Here is a 26,052-nt window from a genome sequence, read left to right as displayed (position 1 = left end):
GCGGGGCGGGGGGGCTGGGGATGTGGCTGAGTGGTAAAGCACCCCATGGGTTCAATCATTAGTGCCCCCCACCCCAAACAAAAAGATAAATGTAGATTTGGGTGAAGGTAGATTTTTTTTCCTCTTCTAGACTTCTCTAGATATTTTAATTGGATTATTGAAATGTAATTACTTTGGCAGAGTATTTTCTTAGTATTCAGTGGGCATCAAGAGGTCCACAGTAATAGTCTATTTATCAAGTATAATTTCTTTTTAGTGTATAGCCTTAAATAAGGACACTTTTAGTTTTTTTTTTTTTTTTTAAGATAGTGTCTCCCTAAATTGCCAGGTCCCACCTTGAGTTTGTGATCCTCTTGCCTTAACCTCTTGAATTACTGGGATCACAGGCAGGTGTGTACCACCATGCCCAGCTAGAATAGAATTGTTACAAGTTTCAAAAAGTGGATGATACATTATAAGTCATTGCCTTTCAAAGAGTAGAAACATCAAGGACATTTAAATAATAATCCCATGTTAATGATATACTGTTTCTTGCCAGCTTGGTGTCTGAGTTCAATCCCCAGTACCAAAAATAATAGTAATAATAATAATAATATATTCTTTTAGACTAAAAGGTAGTTAATAAAATCATATTATGAGAGTATTTACTTTTCTAGAAATGATAAGAACTCAGATCTCTCAGACCTTTGTTATTTTTATAATTCTACTTTTTTTAGGTACCAAGGATTGAACTCAAGAGGCACTCAGCCACTGAGCCACATCCCCAGCCCTATTTTTGTTTTACTTAGAGACAGGGTCTCACTGAGTTGCCTGGTGCCTCGCTTTTTCTGAGGCTGGCTTTGAACTCATGATCCTCCTGCCTCAGCCTCCTGAGCCACTGGGATTACAGGTGTGAGCCACTGTGCCCAACTAATTCTACTTTTATTTTTAGGGATAGTAGTAGTATTAGAACTAGCAGACACTTAACAAATTGTAGTTATGTGCCAAAAGATTGCCAGGTTCTTTCCATGTGTTACTCTCTGAATGCTCACAAATAGCCCTTTGCCATGGCAGGTTCACGGAGATTTGACAGCTTGCCTGAGTTTGCACTCAGATTTTACACATCAGAATTTGGCAGAGTTGGCAATTATATTGTCACCATAAAGCTTTGGCTCTGTCCTCTGAAGATGGGAGCTGCTCTGGAAGGACAATAGTTTGTATTTTTCAGTGGGCTTAATAGCCTTATAAGGGATCCACATGGAGGGAGAGAGGCCTCTCTGTCCAGCCAACCGTGTCAATCAGGGCATCCCTACATGATGTCTCAGTACTGGTCTCGATGCCTTGTTTGTTAACATTAACAATTTATGAGAAGTGATCACTGTTAATCCCTAAATTCATAAATTGCCACCCAGGAAAATAAACACTCCATTGGGTCACTTTTGAAGTGCCTCTTTATTCTAAAAGGAAAAAGAATTCTTCTCAAATGCAGTTTACATTTTACAATCTGTCAAAAGAAGGCCTTGAGCCACCTGATATAAGTGACACCTGAGGCCAGGTACAGAACTCACCAGTTACTGGTGCGTTTTAGCAAAGATGACAGTTACTGATATAAATTGAACCAAGAAGTGCATTTAGGTGGTGGCTGACCTAATTTTTAGAATGAATTATCCACATTGTCTATCCATTTTGCTGTGAATAATTAATTATTAAACTGTCCCTTGGTTTGGACTGAATAGAGCTGACATTGTTGATAAGAATAGCTACTTACATAAAATGAAACCCATTATTATATTTAATACACTAATAAAAACATGGAAAAAAAGAGAATTGATGCTTTTAAAAGTGCCTCTTGAATCTGAGGGTGTGATTCAATCACATACACAGAGTCACTCCATAGTCAGTTCACAGGGGAATCAAAACAAGTGTAAGTTGTTTTTTTTTTTGTACCAGGACTGTACTCAGGGCCACTTGACCACTGAGCCACATCCCCAGTCCTATTCTGTATTTTATTTAGACAGGGTCTCACTGAGTTGCTTAGTGCTTCACTGTTGCTGAGGCTGACTTTGAACTCATTATATTCCTGCCTCAGCCTCCTAGCTGCTGGGATTACAGGCATGCACCACTGAGCACAGCAGTTTGTTGGTTTTTTTTAATGCAAACTTAAATGATTATTAAATTACGAGAAGATCGTTAGTGATAATCAGCAATTTGTTGTTATTGTCTGTACTATATATAGGCAACAGTGTTAGGTGTTGTGAAAGAGAAAACACAGATGCCACTGGCCTCTCATGCTCAGAGAGACGAAGTCACTGCTGGTTGGAATTTCTAAGTAGCATTGTAAGCTGACCAGCAGAGAACTGCTCAGTTATCCACAGAACCAAAGAAGGAATCACGAAGTGGCATTTGCAAGGTTAAGAGGTAAAAAAGTGGATTCTATTATTTACCCCTGCTTTTTGTTGAAATAAGGATATTGCTTCCATGTGGTAGAAAACCAGTTTTAACTCATGTGTTCTCACTGATAATTCTAAAGTGAATGTACAGCAGAAAAAGGAGATGACTGCTCTGGCTTTTGAAGTAAGTGACCCTGGAACTTAGCACTGCAAGTGACCCAGCCCAAAGGCCTTGGATGAGTTGCCATAGTGTGTGCTTTAATTAAGAGTTTGATGTATGTTTTAACCAAACAAAAATTATTATGCCTGAGACCACTTATTGCAAAGGAATCAACTCTACAGTAACTCATACTATGATCAAAGTACCATCATTGGTAGTTTTTATGAAATTTGGAGAAGGGTAAGAGCAGTTTCACATGTCAGTTTTGGAAGAGATAGGTTATGCCATTCAGTAGAGTTTGTTTTTAGCTGGTCAGATAGATGGTTAGCCTGTGCTATTAAAATGGTATTGCTCTGCAGTGTCAGAAGCTGTATTCTCAGAAACTTACGGCTAAGCTGCTAAAATTCACAGCACCTCGTGATCAGAGTATCTGTTGATCCTTATTAGTACCTGGAGCTGAGTCTAGAACTTTATTGGAATGAGATGTCTACTTTATTGGATTGGAAGAGTTTCAAACCTAAAGAGAACATTTTGATAAAATTGGTAGTTAACAGTTGATGTTATTTATCATCAGCACCTAGTCCAATGTATATTCTTTATCTGTACTTTAGTTGATATTTGCTTATAATGGTTGATAAGTAAAATATCAGTTGCTGATATCAGGCACTGGAGAATACCTGTAATCCCAGTGGCTTGGGAGGCTGAGGCAGGAGGATCACAAGTTCAAAGTCAGCCTCAGCAACTTAGCAAGGCCCTGTCTGTAAATAAAATATTTTTAAAAGGTGACAGGGAGCTGGGGATGTGGCTCAGTGATTAAGCACCCCTGGATTTAATTCTCGATTCTAAAAAAAAAAAAAAAAAAGAGGCTGCCTTCAGTATTAGCTAGTAGTAGGCGCAAAGGTGAAGAGAGTGGATAATATATATTGAGCATAAATGAAATAGATGGATTGGTCATATTTTCTTTAGGTTTAAATATATAAAATACATTTTTAAAGAAATGCCGCCGCTGCTGCCCCCACCCCCAATGCTGGGGTGTAAATCCAGGGCCTTTCATATTCTGGGCAAGTGCTGTACTGCTGAGCCACACTCCTAGACCAAGAAATGCGCTCGCTCTCTCTCTCTCGCTCTCTCTCTCTCTCTCTCTCTCTCTCTTTCTTTCTCTTTCTTCGCGCTAGGGATTGAACTCAGGGTTGCTTTACTACTGAACCACATTGCCAGCCCTTTTTATTTTTTGTTTTGAGACAAGATCTCACTAAGTTGTTGAGGCTCACTTTGAATTTGATCCTCCCATTTAAGCTTTACCATCTGTTGGAATTACAGGGGTGTGTCGCCACACTGGCTTTCTAATGTTTTTGTTGTTGGTTTTTGGCAGGGGGGCAGGTACCAGGGATTGAACTGTGCCCCATCCCCAGCCCTATTTTGTATTTTGTTTAGAGACAGGGTCTCACTGAGTTGCTTAATGCCTTGCTTTTGCTGAGGCTGGCTTTGGATTTGAGATCCTCCTGCCTCAGCCTCCCAAGCTGTTGGGATTATAAGTATGCACCACTGTGCCTGGCCTCTAATATTTTATTTTTGTAGTTGTAGCTGGACATGATACCTTTATTTTTTATTTATTTATCTTTATGTGGTGCTGAGGATCAAACCCAGGGCCTCATATGAGATTTTCAATTTGTTTGCTCAGCCACCTACCAGAGAAATGCCTTGGCCTAAACAGCCACAAGATTTTGGTTGGTTCTGTCCATGTCAAATTATATTTGGGGGGATTGGGGTTGTGGCTCAGTGGTAGAATGCTTGCCTTGCACGTATGAGGCACTGAGTTCAATCCTCAGCACCACAAAAAAATAAATAAAGGTATTTTGCCCATCTACAATAAAAAAAAAAATTAATTATATTTTGGAAGGGTGTGGGGAAATTGGTAAATGTAAACACTGGGTATCAGTTGTCATCATGCTTGCTGCATATTATTGATTGCATGTGAGTTGTAGGCAGATGTTAACTCATCTGCACCAGAATGCTTTGAAAGTCTCCTGTATTGTTCAGTGGGGGAGCTGTTATCACCAGTTAAGGAATACCTGAATTATTGCCATCATCTAGTGACATTTGACTTTTCCCTCCTGTGATTTGGTGTAATGAGACTGTTTTCATCCCTTCTCCTTGATTCTTAGCATTCTGGGGCTCTAGAGGCAGAGCGTTGGGGCCCTGTTTACCTTAATGAATGCTAGCTTTCTGTGGATAGTCCTTCATCTAACATGTTTCCTAAACCCTCAGCCCACAATTACATATAAGGTAGTGAGAATTCAGACCTGTGACATCCATTATGGACTCAAATGACAGGGCTCCTGTGTGGGTATTTAAGAGTATTCTGGGTTATGTCCGAGGTGTTGTCTTTGGGCTTGAGGTTTTAATGTTGTTGTTTTTTCCCTGATCCCTTTTTGTTGACAAGTTGCTGTAAACCATTAGATTAGTTTTTAGTGTACCCTAGAATCTACTTTTTTTTAATCGAATGAATATTAATTGGCGGTTTCATTCTTCCGTGTGTCTTGGTGAGAAGACCTAGGCCTTGAAGTCCAAGTCCTAACTCTGCCTCTTAGTGGCAGTGTGACTTGGTTTTCTTGCTTACTGATCCTGAGATTCTGCCTCTATAAAATGAGGCAGAATTGTCTACCTTCCTGAAAGGTTAGAGGAGTCTGATATCCTAGCTGAATCCTGTGTTTCTTGTAAACACTGCTGTAAGCCTTGAGTGCATAGCCAAGTCCTTGCTGTCTTAGGAGTTGCTCTCCTAGGAAATAATGGAATGATTAAATTTTTAACATGAGCCAGGTACTACTTCATGGCATACACACACACACATCCACACATCACATTTAATTCTGTCAACCCCAGGCAGCAATTATTATTGTTATTCCTATTTTGAGAAAACTGATTCTGAGAAAAATTAGTTGTGGAGGAAGTAGGATTTGAATTCAGACTATCTGGCTCTGGAGGAGGCAGCTTTTTTTTAATTTTTTTCCCTTGAGGTACTAGGGATTGAATCCAGGGCCTTACTCATGCTAGCAAGCAGTCTTCCACTGATGTAGCCTGAGCTACATCCCTGACCCTTATTATTTTGAGATAAAATCTTAGTGAGTTGCCTAGGCTGGCTTGACCTGTGCTCCTCCTGCCTCAGGCTCTTGAGTCACTGGGATTATGGGCACCCGCTACAGCCCAGTGCAGAGTGGTATGCACCTGTGATCCCAGCAATTTGGCAGGAGGATTAAAAGTTCATGGCTAGCCCCAGCAACTCAGCAAGGCCTTCAGTGACTTAATAAGACCCTGTCTCAAATTTAAAAGGCTGTGGATGTAGCTTAATGGTAAAGCACACCTGGGTTGAATTCCTAGTACAAAAAAAAAAAAAAATGGAGAGGTGTGCACTTCACTTAGTTTGGAGGCAGCATTTTAAACCAAGACATTCTGCTCCCTTTCGGCTATATAAGACAATGACATTCATGCTCAGAATATCAAGTACATAGGGATTTCTCAAACCTGAGCCAGTTGCACTGGTACATACCTATAATCCCAGTGACTTGGGAGGCTGAGGCAAGAGAATTGAAAGATTGAGGCCAGCCTCAGCAATTTAGCAAGACCCTGTCTCAAAATAAAACAGAGTGGGAATCTAGTTTGTGGCAAAAGCACCTCTAGGTTCAATCCCAGTACCAAAAAAAAGAAGCAGCAGCACCTGTTTCAAGCCAGACATTGAAGTATACAAGTCGTTATTCCTTAGCTACAGGCAGCTTTCATCTCAGAGTTGCGCTAGCTGTGTATTTTGTCATGAATAATTATAAAATTTTTATATTCCCTTAGCCTAAAGTGACAAATTGCTTGTGTAGAAACAGTGTCATTGCAAATGGATACGTAGCTATCTAATTTTAAAGGTTGTAGAATTTATAACCAAAATTGTATGTTGTAGAGCAGTGCCTAAAAAGACAGTTGTGGGCCGGGTGTGGTGACTCATGCCTGTAATCCCAGTAATTTGGGAGGCTGAGGCAAGAGGATCACAAGTTTGAGGCCAGCCTTGGCATCTTAGTGAGATCCTGTCTCAAAATAAAAACTAAAAATGACAGGTTGTAGCTTAATGGTAAAGTGCTGAATTCAACTCCCAGTATTTAAAAAAAAAAAAAAAAGATAAGCCATTGCGACTGGAGGTGTAACTCATTGGTAGAGTCTTGCCTAGTATGTGTAAAGCCTTAGGTTCCACTCCCAGACCACAAAATAATAAATAAATAAATAAAAATGAAAGAAGAGACAGTTACGGCCAGAGAGTTCCAATTACTCTGGAGGTTGAGGCAGGAGGATTGTTCAAGCCCAGGAGTTCAAGGTTAGCCTGAGCAACAAGAGATCACTGTCTCAAAAACATGGGCTGGGGTTGTACTCAGTGGTTCAGTACAACACTTGCTTAACACATGTGAGGCACTGGGTTTGATCCTTAGCACCACATAAAAATAAATAAAGGTTTTGTGTCTGTAATCTACAACTTAAAATAAAAAAAGTTATGTGATACATGTCCAAATTTCAGAGAAAATACAAATGTATATGGCTAAAGCAATAACAAATAAAAGGACTTGAGAAGAAACTATAATTTTCTGAAGTCCTCAGAATTTTACAAACTCCGTTGTTATCAACATTGAAATACCTAGGATTTATTTTTCTGATTCTGCTTAAGGTTGTTACTTTTCAGACAACAGAAAAAGGACCTTTCGCTTTTTAAGGGAAAAAAATTTTAGTAGAAATACATTCCTTCCTCCCCTCACATCATCAGATGGGATGCCCTGGTCCCCTAGTCTATGTGATGCTGCATTTTGTTAAACTGGGTGGCTTCGTATCTCTTTGCCTGGCTATGACAGGGCAGAAATGGCTACCTCACAAAAGGACTGTGAAGCTTGGGTCATTTGTGTAAATAAAGGTTTCCAGTAGGTTGCAAGGGGGTTTTTTTGTTTGTTTTTTGATTTTTTTTTTTTTTAATATGGTCTTGAAAGGATAGAGATGTATAGAAATTGGAGAGAGTTCAGAGGGGAACCAAAGAAAATGAGGGAGGGGTTAATAAGGGAAAGCTGTGTAGACAAACAGGTGGGAGCCTTGTGTTAGAGGGTGTGCATTTTTCAGAATGACAGCTAATAGCTTTTCATCTTCACTCTTGTCTGAGACTGAAATTACACAGATTTAAGTTAGTGATGAGAAAAATGCTAAAAGGATGTGGTTAACAAGGAAAAGCCTGAAAGTTCCTCTGAAGTTCTTTAAAATTAGGATGGTTCAATTTGGAGCCTCTGAAAAAGGTAGAGAAAGCAACCTAAGCCTGACGGTTAGGGGCGGTCTTGCAGTTGTTCTTGAAATGTTCTCATCCTCAGCATGTGCATGATGGCTCTGCTCTTCTGCCCTGGGGTATCCTAAGAAAGAGGGAGCAGCTTATTTCCTACCGCTGTCCTTGGTGGCCATAAACTTAATAGAACTACTTTAGGAAAAATTTAGAGGTCTGTGATCTAGAACTCAAGGTCTCTTCTAGCCCTCTTGGTCTATAAACCTTATTGACCATACGTCCTGGAGGCAGGTGGAAAAGAGAATTTGATAACTCTTACCTGGCCCATGTGGACTCTTTTGTTCTCTTCTTTTAACCATTCAAATTTGTACTTAACTGTTTTCTTTTGGGTTAGGATTCTGCAGTATTCCAGACCACGAGCACCAAATCAGGATGGGAAAAAGACGCTGTGTTCCTCCACTTGAGCCCAAGTTGGCAGCTGGCTGTTGTGGGGTCAAGAAGCCCAAATTATCTGGAAGTGGAACTCATAGTCACGGGAACCAGTCCACAACTGTCCCCGGCTCTAGTTCAGGACCTCTCCAAAACCACCAGCATGTGGACAGCAGCAGTGGACGGGAGAATGTGTCGGACTTAACTCTGGGACCTGGAAACTCTCCCATCACACGAATGAATCCCGCATCGGGAGCGCTGAGCCCTCTTCCCCGGCCCAATGGAACTGCCAACACCACTAAGAATCTGGTGGTGACTGCAGAGATGTGCTGCTATTGCTTTGACGTACTCTACTGTCACCTCTATGGCTTCCCACAGCCACGACTTCCTAGATTCACCAATGACCCCTAGTGAGTAAATTAGGTGCAGGGGACACTAAGGAGGGGATGATGGGATCTTCTGAGGTCATTTTCTTTATAGAGTGTCTGCTGCTTAAAAAAAACTGTAACACCATTTGAGTAAAGGGGAGTGATGAGAAATGTCCAGATACTATTTAGAACAATTAGTGGATTCAGTAATGGAAAGAGGCTATGTTGTATTTGAAGTAGGTTTAAGTTTATTGTTACAGTAATGTTCTGGAAATCAGAGGCATTTCAATCTTGGCTTTTCTGTTCATGTGGCAGTGGGTAGTCATTTAACCTTTTGCATAGAAAAGTGACATCATCATACCATCCTGTTAAAGTCCAAGTGAATTGGGACTGTCTGTGGGCCAGGCAGGAATCTAGGAGCTCTCATTCATTGAAAGCTAATGTTCTTAATAAGGGACACCTCCACTGTATCATCTACAATATCACAGTATCCTATAGGGCCACTGACATCCCATCAGGGAAACTCAGAATCAGCTTTACTGGATTTTATTTCAGGGCTATTGTTTGTTCTAAGACCTCTAAAGGTGTCCATGATTTCGATGAGCTGTGAGTGTGTTGTGTGCATTTACTTACTTACTTACTTTGTTATTTCGGGGGCAGGTACCAGGTATTGAACCCAGGGATGCTTAACCACTGAGCCATATCCTCAATCTTTTTATTTTTTGAGACAGGATCTTACTAAGTTGCTTAGAGCCTCAGTAAGTTTCTGAGCCTGGTTTCAAATTTGGAATCCTCCTGCCTTGGCCTCCTGAGTTGCTGGGATTACAGGCTTGCACCACTATGCCTGGTTAATGAGCAGTATTTCTAAAGTACAAATAAACAGGAATAAACTCATACTGCTGTCTTCTCTCTCAAAACTGGAAATAGCTGGGCTGAGGTATAGCTCAGTAATAGAGTACGTGCCTAGCATGCATGAGGTCCTGGGTTTGAGTCCCAAAACCACAAAGGGAAAAAAAAGAATGAATGAATGAACAAGCAAGCAGCTCTGAGCTAACTTTGAAAAGCACCAGTGCTTTTGGATTTTTGTTTTTATGGAGTGCTTTTGGAGCATTCATTAATATAAGATCATGTCTCAACTTTTAATGCCATGCTAAGGCTGTACAGAGCTCTGGGCAGCAAGTTGGGGTGGGGGGTATAAAGAAAAGGGTCTTGCCCTCAGGAGGCTGGTCATTGAATTGGTGAATCACACAGAGAGAAATAGTAGTTACTCCTGTATATGAATCAGAGTGAGGAAATGTGGAGAAAAAAAATGTGCTGACTTTTTAGGGATGTCTTGCCATAAGGTACTATGATCAGGAAACTCCCGAGGGAGCCAGGGTGCAGTAGTGCATTCATTCCTGTAATCCTAGTGGCTTGGGAGACTGAGGCAAGAGGATCGCAAGTTCACAGCCAGTCTCAGCAACAGTGAGGCGCTAAGCAACTCAGCGAGACCCTATCTCTAAATAAAATACCAAATAGGGTGGGATGTGGCTCAGTGGTTGAGTGCCCCTGAGCTCAATCCCCAGTACCAAAAAAAGAAAACCAATCTGAACAGGTGCAGATCCTAATCCTGGTTAGGATATAGGTGTCCTGTATAGGAAAGGAATTTGGGATTGGTAGCCTCAAGTGTAGGATTTAGTTCAGAGCTTCAGGTTCTGTATTTTTACCCTGTGGGTAGTAGAGGTATTGAGAAGGTTTTGAGTAGGTTTGAGGATAGTAGCTTTGTCTGATACTGTGCAGGTGCTTTATTGGAAGGAAATGGTGGAAACTCTACTGGAATCCTTTGTAACAATGATCAAAGAAGTAGATAACTAAACATTCGGGTTGCCTTTGAGAAGCGATTAACTCAATAGTCTAAAGAGGTAATAGCCTTCAGAATGTGAAGGGATCACACACACAAAAAAAATCTTCACAATCAATCTGATAAAAGCTTTGGCCTAGGAACAAAAAAGGAACTTCTGTTAATAAAAAGCTTTCTTGAGAAGGCATTTTCTTTTCTGAAAATTTATGAACAGGAAAAAATTGTAGTTGCCAGGGGCAGTTATAATTATGGGAACAACACGGGCTTGCAGAGAATTCTTGCAAATAAAGGAGGCCAAGAGGATGCAGAGAAAGGTGTATCATTATGAAAGATGGGGCTGGGTGATGTGGCTACCCATAAAAAGAGAGTACATGAGGAGAGAATATGGAGAATTAGAAGGAAAAGTTGAATTCTGGGCAAAGAAGAGGAAAATAGCCCATAAATTTGTCAGAGTGGAAACTCTCAGTCTGGAGTATAGGAAAGGTTGTTCAGAGAGCCTTTCTTCAGGAAAATTTTCTGTTTCTAGCCAGAACTGAACAGCTTACAGAAAGCCAGAGTTCTCCAGGTAACTGGCAGTTCAGAAAATTCTTTTGGGCAGTAACAGAAAGAAACATTATCCATGATTAATTTGGGGCTGGACAATGTTTTTTGGTTTTTGTTTTTTTTTTAGTCCCCTCTTTGTGACGTGGAAGACAGGGCGGGACAAGCGTCTTCGTGGCTGCATCGGGACTTTCTCAGCCATGAATCTTCATTCAGGACTCAGGGAATATACGTTAACCAGGTAATGACACTGGGCATTAAGAACTGTATACAAATTGTCTAGAATTGGAAACAAATTGCCTGACTTCCATTCTTCTAAGTGATACATTTTAAGCATTCCTTTTTTGGTAAACAGAAAATGTAAGGAACTTTATCTGGTGAGTCACTATCAATTCCTATATAGACAGCTAATATTAACATATTAATATTGATGGATGGTAGATGCTGTCTGTATGTGTCAGGATTCATGACTATGTGAGCTCTGTGGCATGTAATGTCTCTCAACTCCAGAGCAACCTCACTTATGTTTTCTGTCCCCCTCCAGTGCACTTAAGGACAGCCGATTTCCCCCCCTGACCCGAGAGGAGCTGCCTAAACTTTTCTGCTCTGTCTCCCTCCTTACTAACTTTGAGGATGCCAGTGATTACCTGGACTGGGAGGTGAGAACAGCCGCATTTGGAACTCTGCATCTCTCGTTGCATTTGGGTTCGGGTTAGTACATGGTAATGTATCTCCTTTATTGAGAGGGTCTAAGAATGTGAAAGCTGAGTATGGAACCAAATATGGGCAACATAGGTGACAGAAAAAGTGCTGCTCAATTAGGAGTAAGAGGAAATGTAAATGTAAAGGCTTTCTTCTGCTGGACACAGTGGCACATACCTGTAGTCCCAGTGACTTGGGAGGCTGAGGCAGAGGATCTAAAGTTTGAGTCCAATCTGGGCAATTTAGCAAGACCCTATCTCAAAAAATAAAAATTGGCTAGAGGTGAAGCTCAGTGGTAGAATGCTCCTGAATTGTCCCCCGTACAACTGAGATATGAATAAGTAAATAAGGAAAGAAAGAATGACTTTTCCCACTCTGTTCTACCTCCTCCTTCCACATCTAATAAGAAATAATAGCCAGGCACAGTGGTGCATACCTGCAATCCCAGCCACTTGGGAGCCCAAGGCAAGAGAATCACAAGTTCAATGGCAAAATGAAAAAAAGGTGGCAAAAAAAAAAAAGCCCTTAGTTCAATCTTTAAAACAAGAAAGAATGAATGAATGGGATAACCAAATAGAAAATATTCCAGATTCCTCTTGGCAGCTCTTGAAATATAGCTTTTATTTTGATGTGGCCTGTATACCTGAAAGAGTTAATCATGGAAAGCAAGAAGTTCTCTGGGAAGAAGAGTCAAGCAGATCAGGAATGTGTTGATTTATATGTGGGTGACTAAAGTTCCATTAGAATAAGTAAATGCCATTTACTTGATTGTGTTTTTCTATAGGTAGGGGTCCATGGGATTCGAATTGAATTCATCAATGAAAAAGGTGTCAAACGCACAGCCACATATTTACCTGAGGTTGCTAAGGAACAAGGTGAGTTGGACGAATGGGCATTTAGCAGTTAGCACCATTCACAGCTGTGCCAGCTCAAAGGCAGGAAAGTGAAGTGGGTCATCTTTTCAGCCCAACTGCCACTAAGAATGAATGCCTTTCTTCTTGATGCCTGTCAGATTCCTATAGGATAGGGGCATACTCCCAAAAAAGGTGCAGGAGCTGGGAAAAAGAAAAGGGGAGATGCTTTCCTCACTTACCTGCTTGTTTAAACACTTCCTTTGAAGTCAACCTGACCACATTATATAGAGTTCGTTATAAAGGGAAGTTGCCTGTATCAGTGGGTATTGAACTTTTGATCATGAGTCATTATTTATTTGTTAACTTGGCAAAGGGCAAAACATACATACTCCTTATTATTTTTAAAGAACTCAGTAGTTAATGAGTTCTTAAAATGGGAACATCAAAGGTAGGAAGTAGGTTGGGCAGGTTTTCTCTTTAAAAGAATATCTAGAAGAATGCCTTTAATTGTTGCTTGTGCTTTCTGTGATATGTAACCCAGTTTTCTTTCTTTCTTGGAATTAGTCTGTTTTTGAAAATAAAATGTGAAACACGGTATTGGTTGGGTGTGAACCTGGAATAGAGAAAAATATCCAGTTAAGTATATTAATGAACTAATTATACGGAAGCGATTGCCTTGTTGGTTACCATTGTGGTTGTGTTTAAATTTTTTTTTGAAAGCAATGGGGATGTGGCATTAAAAAGGAACCTTTTAACTACCTATGTGAGGACATAAGTCTAATACCCTCTGTATAAGGAGGCACACCAGAAGTGTTTTTTAGTAAGATTAGAATGATTAGGTAAATAATTAAAAGTTGATTGAGAAAATAAAAAATTGGGGATATCTTATATAGTAATTTGGGGGTTTTGTTTTTTTAATTTGATGTATTTGGTTTTTGTCTGTTAAAAATTTTGCAAAAATAATTCAACAATGTATGTGTGAACAACTTTTCCATCCTTCCTAAGGGAACATTTTCCTTCCTGCTGCCAGTTCTCTTTCTTAGAAAATAGGACTCATAAAAATCATCAAACTGGCCAGGCGCAGTAGCCCACACCTGTAATCCCAGTGGTTTGGGAGGCTTAAACAAGAGGATTGCAGGTTCAAAGCCAGCCTCAGTGAGAGCAAGGCGCTAAGTAACTCAGTGAGACCCTGTCTCTAAACAAAATACAAAATAGGGCTGGAGATGTGGCTCAGTGGTTGAGTGTTCCTAAGTTAAATCCCTTGTATGCCCCCCCCACCAAAAAAAAGAAATAGTTAAACTGAAGAAAGGCTACTCTGATAGAAATATAAGCTGCAAAATTTAAATCCCCCTTTCCTAATGGGCACAGTGATGTCCACCTGTAGTCCCAACTGCTTAGGAAGCTGGGGCAGGTAGATCACTTGAATCCGGGAGTTAAAGGCGAGCTTGGGCAACATAGTGAGACCCTGTCTCAAAACAAAAAGTCCTCCTCTTTCCATAAAGAGGCCCTAGTTACAAGCATGAGGCTAACAGCATGAGACTGAGTTTATTCCTTGATAGTTATGCTGCTGGGGTAACCTGACAGGAAGGACTCAGAAGTAGGGTGTGTGGGAACAACCATTATGGCCATCCTGTATCAGAGTCTCCACTGGACAATTAGTGAAGCATATGGGGCTCTAAGTATATGGGCTAGTGCCCAGGGCTTCCTCTGCTCCAGCAGATTTGCTGCTTCTTGAACATGTTTGTCTTCTGCACTGGCCATATTTGAGTATGTCACACTCTTGTTTGGTTGTATACTGACCTCAGTGTGGCCTCTCTTTTCCTCAGACTGGGATCAGATTCAGACAATAGACTCCTTGCTCAGGAAAGGTGGCTTTAAGGCTCCAATTACCAGTGAATTCAGAAAAACGATCAAACTCACCAGGTAAGCCAATATCTTATTTTCCTTGCCATTTTCATGTAGTAGGGGTCGGGTAGAAGATACTTTTGGTGGAAAGGGGAAGAAAAAAGTGTTTTCTGCTAATATCCCTAAACCAAAGATGAATGAGTGAGGTTGATGCTCTCGGGAAGCAGTAGCAATAAAGACAGAGACTCCTCCAGCATTCTGTGTGTCTCTGTAGCTAAGCTGATTGTGGGGTTGGGAAATAGTTCAGGCTCAAGCAAGTTGAGGGTATCCGTTTGGTCCCACATGGTTGGGAGGCTGAAGTTAGGAGAGAAGGCTCCCAGTGTATAGTAGTCCAAGGCCAGCTGAGGGGTTACTTCTTATCCACTCATGCAGTCAGATGGCTGGGGATGCAAAAGAGTCAGAAACGCTTTTCACAAAGAGTTAAAAGGATGCCCCTTTTGGGAACAGTATTTCTATGTACTTCTGCGGGGAGGCTGCCTAGTTTAGAATGCACGTCTTGGGGTCTGAATCCCAGCTCAACCACTTACTAGCTATGTGACCTGGGCCAGTTATTCCACCTCTCTCAGCCTGTTTCCTGTCTGTAAGATGTGAATGATAATTCTGTAGGATTGTTTTAGGATGTGGTAAGGTAATGTATGGAGAATTTCTAGCCCAGGGTCAGGCAACATTATAGGTGATCAATAGATGTCAGTTCTCTTCCCGTCCTTATTGTAATTGGAAGCACTGACAGGTTTAGCGTCTAAGGGCCTCTGTTGGGCCCCTAATTTGTATAATGCTGAATAATCATGCTAGCCTCACAGGTTTGGAAGATAACCCAGAGTTTTTTTAAATGCCTTGGATTCCAGAAATTAAGGGGCTGGGGGCATAGCTCAGTGGTAGAGCACATGCTTAGCATGTGCAAGGCCCTGGGTTCAATCCCCAGCACCAAAAAATAAAAATAAATAAATTTAAAAAAAACACTCTTCAAATACAAAGCATTATTACTATTATTATTACAATTTATTTGAACAGCCATTTCCCTGTCAAAATTCAGGAATAATCACCTTGCAGTGGAGGAGTGATTACAGTGGGAAAGAGATGGCTCTGGGTAAGGATTGTCACACCCAGCTCCTGTGGTCTGTAGTAGGCTCCATAGGTTTGTAACACCCCATGCTTCGCATCTTGACTCATGGCTCTTTCCAGAGCAAAGCCAAAGTGCTATGAATTCTGTTCTGATAACCCTGTGATATGGCATATTCATCTGGGGATTGAGACCTGTCCCATATAGCCCAAGGATCCTTTAATCTGCTTCACCAGAATTTGACCCAGAATTAGGTAATTGTGCCCCTTTTAGTTATAACTTGTTTGTTGCTCTTCTGCAAATTGAGGTTGCACTTCTGTCCAATTGATCTCATTTTAACATGAAAGTAGATATGCAGTTTACACTGGATTTTGGTGCAGCCATCTTCCAATCTACCACCCATGTAATTTGATCTTGAAATTCTTCATTCAGACCCCAGCAGCAAATTGCTTACAAGCAGCCTGATGATAAGCTTATGTAGCGTTTAAAGGTGGGATGTGCTGAAGTACATTCTCAGGGGTGAATTGTGATTGTGCTTTTTCATCTTGTTCATTTGTAATAACAACATTGTTTTCTTGTGCCGTCTTTCATTTTCTGTAAGTAAGATTGCTCTTGGTCTTCCATTTTATTCTTTCAAAATGTGGAATAAGCTTTTGGTTTTCTCTGCTGAGTGATTTTACAAAAGGAGTTGTTTGGAGTTCCTAATACCCTTGCCTGTTTCCTTATACAGGTACCGAAGTGAGAAGGTGACAATCAGTTACGCAGAGTATATTGCTTCTCGACAGCACTGTTTCCAGAATGGCACTCTTCATGCCCCGCCCCTCTACAATCATTACTCCTGACACACGGCTGCATGACCAGTCCCACCCCCCTGTGGCCACCAATGGCTATGACATCATTGGAGCAGATGCCTCCTCTTCCTGGTCCAGTTACTTCTATTACTGCACCATTTTATGATGCTAGCTTCCGTTGCCAAGTCTGCCCCCCACTGACTGAGGGGGTGTGGGGTTAATTGAATGAAACAGAACTTGAGGGGCCCAAGCCTTATCTCAGCCTTTCCTCAATATGGGGTTCCGTTGGATTGGGGCTCCTCCATGACTAGTGAAAATTACTGTGTGGGTTCAGAAGACCCTGGTCTGGTGATTTGCCGCATGTGTTATTGGTCACACCCTGGAAGTCGGAATTGATGATCCATGGAGGCTTACCCCACACACACCCCCACAGCCTCCCCAGATCAATAGGTGTATTCCCCTGGCAGTCTGGGCAACGGAGACCAACAAGAAACATTTTTAGGTTGTTTTAAATTCCTTTTTTTAAACTTCCAGTTTATTGCATACCAAGAGTTGATCACAACCTCCATGCTTCGTAAGTGGACGCCATATTAGGGTTGAGCATGGGCACCACGAGTCCTTTGAGGCTCCTGGATAGAGACCCATATCAAGATCGGAAGCCCTTTGGATGGCGTTGCAGATCCCATTGCTCAATAAGTCGTGAAGGTTTTAATTCTCATCCCACTCTCAGTTGGATTTTCCGGCACTCTCCCTGCATCAAGTCTGCTGGTATTGAACAGAGCTCTGTGATGTAACCTGCTGAGGAATGGAGTGGAGATGTCCCTGGAGGTCCCGGTGTCATCACTTCGTGCAGGCATGAAAGGAGAGACCTCTTCCTCACCACCTGGCTACCTCACTCCTCTATTGGTAGCAGTGCCTACACAGCTGGATGTAGGTTCTTGGAAGCATAGATGTGCAAACAGGCAATGGGTTTGGGGCTGTCAGAGGGCACATTGTCATAGGAGAGAATCCAGGGTCTCTGAGTGGTTTTCTTTTCAGGCAGACATCCCGAGGGACTTTTAAGCAGTGGAGTTCCTTTTTCTAGTTTGCCTGAAGTGGGAAGACTGTTGGTGATTCAGTCCTTTATAGGACTCTAGAACAAAGCTGTGTAATTAAACAAGGTGAATCTTTAATCTTGCCTACTATGGGAATCTTCAACCCAGGAGGGCAAATTTCCAAACCACTCATTTTTTTCTGGGTCATTTAAACTTCCATGTGACATTTCCCTTTCCTATTGCTGATTTTCAAATAGCCATCAGCAAGTTTTCCTCCCCCTTGCCTCTTCACTTATTTGGTGGCAAAATTCATAGAACTTGGGAGATTCTTTGAATGCATTGTCGCAAAGGCACTGCTAAAGTGATTTACAGGAAGAGGTGGCCAGCTGGAAAAAAGGATCCTGAGGACTATACACTGGTATTCAACAACATGCTTAGAGAACTCTTAAATGGATTGGGTGTCAACCCAGTGAACACATGTTTTGATTTAATTTATTTTTTTAAGAGTTTATGTGGTGATGGTGTGGCTTTCCAAAAAAGGTGACTATTCAAGTCCTTCTGCCAGGAATAGGGGAGGGGGAGCAGGGGCACAATCTAAGAAGGGATGTTGTTCAAGGCATCACCTTTGAGTTCCTGGGCAGGAATGGGTAAGGGAGCAGGTTTGTGCTGCTGGCAAGGACCTGGAATATGTGGGGAAGACATGGGGGACATCAGGGTGCCCAAGCTGCTTTCCCCTCACTGCTGTGCTAGGTTCCCATGGCCTATCACATTCCCCCTGCAATGTAAATGAAGGGTAAGGGTTTGGTTTATGATTTCCTACTGCTGAGGATAATAAATGTCTTGTTACAAACAGATGTGATGACAGTTACTCTTAGGTGCCATGGATTGATGTCAGGGTGGTCAGCTCTGGACTAAGCCACCCACCTCCAGTTTGTACAACAGTATTGATACATAGGGCTACACTCATTACTGTTCAAGTGTTCTATGTTAAAAGTTGTGTTTAATTTCTAAAGATTTAAAAAAAGCAAAAAAAATTGGTGCTAAACTTTCACCCCTGAGACTGGTCATGCAAGCATTTACAGTGCCATGCTCCTCAAGCCTATTTTTCTTGTAGAAATGTTGCCCTATTTGTCTTCCCCAATGTATAATATGAATTTTATTTTATTTTATTTTATTGAGGGTAGGATAGGATACCTGCCATTTAAGAAAATGAACAGAAAATTTAAAAACCCAAGAAATGGGGAAAAAAATCAGTGCACAAGAATCAGGCTGGTGAAGCCCAGCATCACACTGAAGTGGGCTCAGTGGTTTCTGGAGTGAAGAAGCCTTACTCCCTGAACATTCCCTCATGCACCCAAAGAAGTCCAGCAATGGGAAAGCTAGGTTCCTCTTGCCTTGTCAAGGGAACTTGAGAGTTGGCCAAGGGAAACTGTAGTGTCCTGTAAGGAATGGACACTGCTGGTGTCCATCTGGATGGGGAGCTAGTCAGGAAGCGGTCTGGAAGTGTATGGGTCAGGATGGCCTCATGGAAATCTGTGGCAGGTGGCTTTCAGGAAAATAGACTTAGTCTGGGTCATCCACATGGCAGCTTTGCATAGGGAGGTGGACAGCTCCAAATGAATTGAACTGCCTTCCACATGTTTGACCAAAGCAGTGAAGAGGGTGGCCAGTACCTGCGAGTACGTGGGTGGTAGAGAAGAGGGAGTGTTTCCTGCCCAGTGTTTCCTTTGTCCTTGGGCTGCTGGAGCTGAATAGCATGGTAACCACTGTTAATGGAACCAGCTGGACTTCACCGGCTTGGTTCAGAGTTTGTTTCATCCCTAGCTGTGAGTGCCTTTTGGTCTGGAAAGTTGGCTTGTCTCATAATACCCACAGCTAGGACATTCTCTGTAATTATGAATTGTCCTTATTTTACATTGAAAGAGGATGTCTGATCATTAGAGTTTGTCAGTGTTGGATTGTTTCCACTGTGAGGTTCTTAAACTTTTTCGCTTATAATATTAAAACAACTCATGTTAGAGACCCTTTCCACATGAAAGGTTTGTAGTTGAAATGTTATATATATTTTACTGTTTATAATAAAAATCATCTATACAAATGAAGTCTTGGGTGTTAATTTTTGCACAAGATATGTTTTCCATGATATGTTAACATCTACAATTTCACTAACTGTTAATGTTATTTTCTATTGAGATTTCTGGAGCCTAGGGAGCTATCTGTTCTGTTTGTTTATTTTCGTTCTTATTTCCCTAAAGCAAGAGACTGTATGGTCTTCAGTGCAAAGACTTCAGACCAATTCTTTGTATTACACTTGGTTGCCTCTTGGCTATATAACTTCTGAGTGCAAATCATTGAACTCTTTAATGAAGTATTGTAGAGAATAAATCATAATGGGTAAAAATTGTTCTTTGCCTCTGTTTTTGTAACCAGGTGTGTTATTCAGCTGTAACAAAATGCCTGATATAATCAACCAATTAAGTCCCGGATTTTCAAGCCTGCAAATATTACAACAAAATTGACACAGATTGCATTAGAATAGGTTGGAAATTATAATTGAGAGCTTATATATTCTTTATTATTAGCAAATACAAACCGTCCTGTAAATAGGGTACTGGGATAATACAGTACCTGTTAATTGAAATACAGTGACTGGAATTCCTTGAAATAAAATGACAGACTAGTTCTAGAAAACATTTTCATGAATGCATTTCTTATATTAAGTATCAGTTATGTACATAATATTTAGAAGTAACTTATGCAGCAAAGTTTGTACCATTTTATACTCTTGAACACTAATAATTAACATTTTTCCAGGCATGATAGTACATGCCTGTAATCCCAGTAGCTTGGGAGCCTGAGACAGGAGGATCACCAGTTGAAAGCCAGTCTTAGCAATTTAGCTAGGCTATAAGCAACCTAGTGAGACCCTGTCTCAAAAAATGGCTGGAGACTTGGCTCAGTGGTTAAGTGCGCCTGGGTTCAGTCCCTGGTACCTGCCCGCACCCCCCCCCCTCGCCCCCGCCAATTACCTACCTATTTTCCTCAAACAATAGTGCTAAAAGAAATAGTTTTAGCATTACCATAAGGAGTGTATTCTTTGCTCATTTTAAGATTTTGTTTTGTTTTGACTGGGGATTGAACCCAGGGTCGCTTCCTAAGATTCTGAGGTTGGCTTCAGTTCTGTAATTCTGCTTCAGCCACCCGAGTTGCTGGGAATATAGGCATGTTCCACTTGCCCAGCTTCATTTTAAGTGTTTATAGGTGTTCCACATCTGGGCAGATGGAACAAAATGAATTAAAGGAGTTAGGTTAATTTGGCTCATGGTTTTGAGAGGTTTCAGACCATGGTCAATTGGCTTCATTGCTTTGAGGTCTGTGGGGAGGCAGAAACATCATGGCAAAGGGGTGCAGCTCAACGAAGCCGCTTTTACTCCACGGCAGCTAGGAAGCAGATGAATAAGATACATAGTAAAACAGGCAGACAGTTAAGGAAATGAACCCCATGAAGTCTTCTCTAAATGTAAAGAACACTTCATGAAATTAACCTGCAGAAGGATTCCAAACATTCCAGCCAACTCCTTTGTCCTAGGGCAGCAGAAAATGGGAGGCAGGACAGACTGAGGAAAGGCTACCAATTCAAGAGCTAACCCAAATCCTTAACATTTTTCCAATATCTGTTTAGCATAAACTTTGACCAATAAATAGCTTTGGCACTTTTCCAATACCTGATTAGCATAGATATTGAACAATAATCTTGGCACTTTTTCAATACCTGGTTAGCACAGATTTTGACCAATATCCTTAGCACTTTTCTGGGACTTAATTAGCATAGATATTGATCAGTGCTCTTACCCAGTAGCCATATAAACGCCAAGACTTCTACACTTAAGTGGCAACTGCTTTTGGGTTCCTTCTTGCTCTGCGGGAGCAGAGTATTGCTGCAAACCTCACCTGTCTGCCAGTGTCTCACTTGAATAAATCCTTCTCACTTGAATAAATCCTCACTTGAATAATTTTGCCTGGTGTGGTAGTGCATACCTGTGATCACAGTGGCTCAGGAGGCTAAGACAGGAGGATCCAGAGTTCAAAGTCAGCCTCAGCAACTCGGCAAGATTTGTCTTAAATATAAAAAGGGCAGGGGATATGGCTCAGTGGTAAAGTGACCCTGGGTTCAATCCTTGTACCAAAATCAATCATCCAACCAATCAATCAATCAATACTACCCTTACACTTACTCTTTCTTGTCCATAGATTTTATTCTTCGAATTCGCAAGACAAGAACTGGGAAAGAAGACACTGGCAGACAGGTGAGGTTTGCAGCAATACTCTAGCAGCAGAGGCTGAAAATCCAGTTTCACAGAGACAAGATATAGTCCCCAAGGGCACCCTCCTCCCACTCCCTTCAACTAGGTCCTACCTACAGTTTCTACCACTTCCCAATAGGCCATTCAGCTATGAATCCATTAATGAATCCATTGAAGAAATGAAAGCTTTGCTGACCCTCTCACTTCTCAAAAGGCCCACCTCCTAACATTGTTACACTGGGGAACAAGCACTTTAAACACATAAGGCTTTGGGGTACATTGCAGATCCAATCATAATACCAGATGACTTGAATTATCTCAATAGTGTAGAGTTATCTTATTTTTGGACAGCCAGATAATAGCCTGTGTATTTTTTTATAACTTTAATTATTTTTATGTAGTTCTGAGGATTGAACCCAGGATTGAACCTGCTAGGCAAGCACATTACTACTGAGCCACAACTCCAGGCCCTGTGCCACCGGTGTCCCCAATGCAGATGACCCCTAATTACCTTGCACTTTATTATTTTTGCGGTTGGTAATAATGCCACTGATTTTGTAGTTTCCTGAGCCATCATTCATGAACCCTTTAAATTTGGGTTTTTTAGTCAGGTGCAGAGGTGTACACCTGTAATCCCAGTGACTTGGGAGGCTGAGACAGGAGGATCTTGAGTTAAAACCAGCCTGAGAAACTTAGTGAGACCCTGTCTCAAAATAAAAAATTAAAAGAGCTGGCATGTATCTCAGTAATTAAGTGTCCCTGGGTTCAATCCCTGGTACCAAAAATAAATAAATTTGGTTTTTCCATAAAGAAGATTTTTTGCTTTCATTAAATTTTTCAATTGTTCACCAACTCCAATTCTGAATCAAATTAAAGCAAACTTATATTTTTGTACACAAGAGCTGTCCAGGATGTGTCTCTCCCAAACCCAGGCTAGAGGTTATCTTTTGAAATGTTAAATAAACCTTGGAGAAGAGGTCAGACCTTGACAGAAAAGCTAAAAACTCCTCAAAAAACAAACAAATAACAACAACAACAAAGCCCATTCATTAAAACATTTTTTTTTAAAGAGAGTGTGTGTGTGTGGGAGAGAGAGAGAGAGAGAATTTTTTTAATATTTATTTTTTAGTTCTCGGCGGACACAACATCTTTGTTTGTATGTGGTGCTGAGGGATCGAACCCGGGCCGCACGCACGCCAGGCGACCGCGCTACCGCTTGAGCCACATCCCCAGCCCCATTAAAACATTTGATGATATTAATTAATTCAAGTGAAGACCCTTGGGAGATATTAGTGTGATCTAATCTTATTGAAAAGTTTACTGTTCTTGGACAACCTAGGACAGATGTTTTGAGAAAATAGCAGAGTTATTTAATCAGACACAAGCACTCACATTTGGGAATTGTCAGTCTTCAACTTAAATTGTTCCTTACAAAGAGGTGAATTGTTTTTTTCATTTTCTTTCTTTTTTTGAGACCTAGTTCTGAGGCCCTTACTCTTGGCAAAACTCAAACACATGGCCACAGATAAACATGCTCAAGCGGTAGCGCGCTCGCCTGGCATGCATGCGGCCAGGGTTCCATCCTCAGCACCACATACAAAGATGTTGTGTCCGCCGAAAACTAAAAAAATAAATATTTAAAAATTCCCTCTCTCTCTCTCTCTCTCTCTCTCTCCCCCCCCCTTAAAAAAANGGGATGTGGCTCAAGCAGGAGCGCACTTGCCTGGCATGCATGCGGCCCCAGTTCGATCCTCAGCACCACATACAAATAAAGATGTTGTGTCCGCAGAGAACTAACTAACTAAATAAATAAATAAATATTAAAATTCTAAAAATAAATAAATAAATAAATAAGCACGCTGTTCTGGGTTTTCATCCCTTCCCAGTAACAATGAGTTTTGTAATTTTACAACCTTTTTCCTAACTTCCCAAACTGGCACATTCTATTTAAGTCTCCAATGCCTGACTGATTGACTCCGCTACTTAATAAATGGCATGGCTGAATCTGTTGAGGTCTGCTCCTGTCTTGGTTATTTGTGCTTATACTGCCAGGGTTAGATGATAATTTTGGAAACAGACAACAAGAAGCTGGTTAAACTGTTAAACCACCATGCAAAGAAAAGACCACTGACTCCAATTTTGAATCAAATTAAAGCAAACTTATACTTGTGTACACAAGAGTTACCCAGGACTGTCATTCTTGAGACAGTCCAGGCTAGAGATTGTCTTTTGAAATGTTAAATAAACCTTGAAGAAGAGGTCAGTGGCTGAGATTCTTATAGGAGTGAGGGAAGGCGAGGTGCTTTAAAGCTGCTTCCAAATCAATTTAGGGCCTATGACCTTACTGGCTTTGAAATACTATTTACTGAATTGGTTGAAAGATTTGACTCTAGCTGGGCACGTGGCACATGCCTGTAATCCCAGGCCTTGGGAGGCTGAGGCAGGATGACTGCAAGTTCAAAGTCAGCCTCAGCATTTGCAAGGCACTAAGCAACTAAGTGAGACCCTGTCTCTAAATAAAATACAAAATTGGGCTGGGGAGTTAGCTCAGTGGTGGAGTGCCCCTAAGTTCGATTCCTGGTAACACCCCCCCAGCCCACCAAAAAAAAGATTTGACTCTGAACCAATACTGAACATAATACAACTCCCTTCACTATACATACTGCTTCTGTAATGCCAGATTCGTGGAACCCCAATAGACCTCCAGGAGCCAAATCTGAAGCAATCACATAAGAGTCTTTATGGCAAGCTCAAGCCTGGACTCACAACTGTTCCCAATGTAGCGGTCCCAAGGAGTGAGTCCCGGTCCTCTGTTCAGTGAGATTTTATAGGTTTTTGGGGATACTCTATGTGTCACAACATCACACAGCAAATCATTCCATACCGTGGGAAAATCAGACAACACTTAACATTGATTATTAGCACATTCACTGGCCGGGAACAAGTTGGGTAAGGGTGATTGGTTAGTACAAGAGCTGATTGGTTTAAGCCACGAGGGGTGTACCTGCTAATCTACATGGTTTCTCAACATGTTATCAATCACCATAAACTACTGGGGGGGTCATCTAGCATCCCAGGTATTTTCCCTGTCTCATGCTGATTGATGGTTGCTAGGGGGTTGCTATGGGTCCTCACCTAGCCTTACAGAGTCAGGGACACCTGTCTCTCCTGTTATTTGCAGACAAACAACTCAGCAAGGTGGGTATGTGCCTAGGAGTGCTTTGTAGGTTTTTCCAAGGACAAGGGTCACGCCCACTTCTTTGGGCAGGCTTTGAGGTAGAAGCTGTTTTCAAAAATGGAGTCACATCAGTTTTTCACTTCTACAGTGACCCTTGATTTCAAATTTAACTACTGAGGGTTCTGGGAGTCTAGCTCAGTGGTAGAGCTCTTGCCTAGCACGTGAGAAGCCCTGGATTTCATTCCTAGCATTCTCCACCAAAAACAAACAAACACAGAATTTATGTGTGGAGGGAGGAGGGAGGTCTCAAATGTTCAATCATTCAAGTCCTTACTGCCAATGACACTCCGCCTTGCACCCACAGTATGGTTGACTATTCATTGATCCTCCTTGGCTCCCAAAGAAATAATTCAGGGCACTGACAACTTGAATCTGATAGCAGTCTGATAGAACTAAACTCTTTTTTTTTTTTTTTAATAACCTGGGGTGCTCAACCACTAAACCACATCCCCAGCCATTTTATATATTTTATTTAGATATGGGGTCTCACTTGAGTTGCTTAGGGCCTAAGTTGCTGAGGCTGATTCTCCTACCTCAGCCTCCTGAGCTGCTGGTATTATAGGCATACACTACTGGGCCTGGCCTAAACTCAAATCTTGGTCCTTCCACATAAGACACAGACAAGTATTGCTACTCTAATTTCCCACTTTTTAAAAATTTTTTAATATTTATTTTTTAGCTTTCAGCGGACACAACATCTTTTATTTTATGTGGTGCTGAGGATCGAACCCAGCGCCCTGCGCATGCCAGGCAATCGCGTTACCGCTTGAGCCACATCCACAGCCCCTAATTTTCCACTTTTAACTGCTGTGAATCTTGACAGTAGCCTTCTGGAAAAGCCGAGGCCCCAGCACACATTGCAATGGGTGGATGACTGTGGTCATATGAATATCATCCAGTGCTGTGTGTAGATGGGACCAATGGGTAAGTGTCAAACCTTCCAGAATCTTCTTCAGGCATGTGAAGCCCATCAAGTCAGGACAGCCTTCAAGGAAGAGGTGAGTGCAGCTAGGAGGGTGCAGTGACTCATGCCTGTAACCTCAGCTACTGGGAGGTCAAGTGGGGAGGATCACAAGTTCAACTCCAGTTTAGGCAACTGAAGAAGACCCTGACTCAAAATAAAATTTATTTTATTTTATTTTTTTTTTTTTTTTTTTTTTTTTTATCC

General features: G+C 41.4%; 1 protein-coding gene across 1 annotated transcript in view; it reads left to right on the top strand.

The window, feature by feature from the left end:
• Ammecr1l (AMMECR1 like) overlaps window positions 1-19,745 on the top strand; it is a 21,889-nt gene extending 2,144 nt beyond the window's left edge. Inside the window, exons 2-7 of the mRNA XM_015479099.2 lie at window positions 8,214-8,658; window positions 11,127-11,237; window positions 11,541-11,655; window positions 12,483-12,573; window positions 14,379-14,475; window positions 16,248-19,745. Of these exons, the coding sequence (XP_015334585.1) occupies window positions 8,252-8,658; window positions 11,127-11,237; window positions 11,541-11,655; window positions 12,483-12,573; window positions 14,379-14,475; window positions 16,248-16,359 (933 nt within the window). The 5' untranslated portion in view covers window positions 8,214-8,251 and the 3' untranslated portion in view covers window positions 16,360-19,745. The remainder of the gene's footprint in view (window positions 1-8,213; window positions 8,659-11,126; window positions 11,238-11,540; window positions 11,656-12,482; window positions 12,574-14,378; window positions 14,476-16,247) is intronic.
• Window positions 19,746-26,052: the final 6,307 nt, after the last annotated feature.

Source organism: Marmota marmota, unplaced genomic scaffold, assembly GCF_001458135.2.
Source record: "Marmota marmota marmota unplaced genomic scaffold, marMar, whole genome shotgun sequence".
In the NCBI taxonomy this organism is placed as follows: Eukaryota; Metazoa; Chordata; class Mammalia; order Rodentia; family Sciuridae; genus Marmota; species Marmota marmota.
The sequence above is the reverse complement of the archived record's forward strand: the minus strand, read 5'-3'. Positions and strand labels throughout refer to the sequence as shown.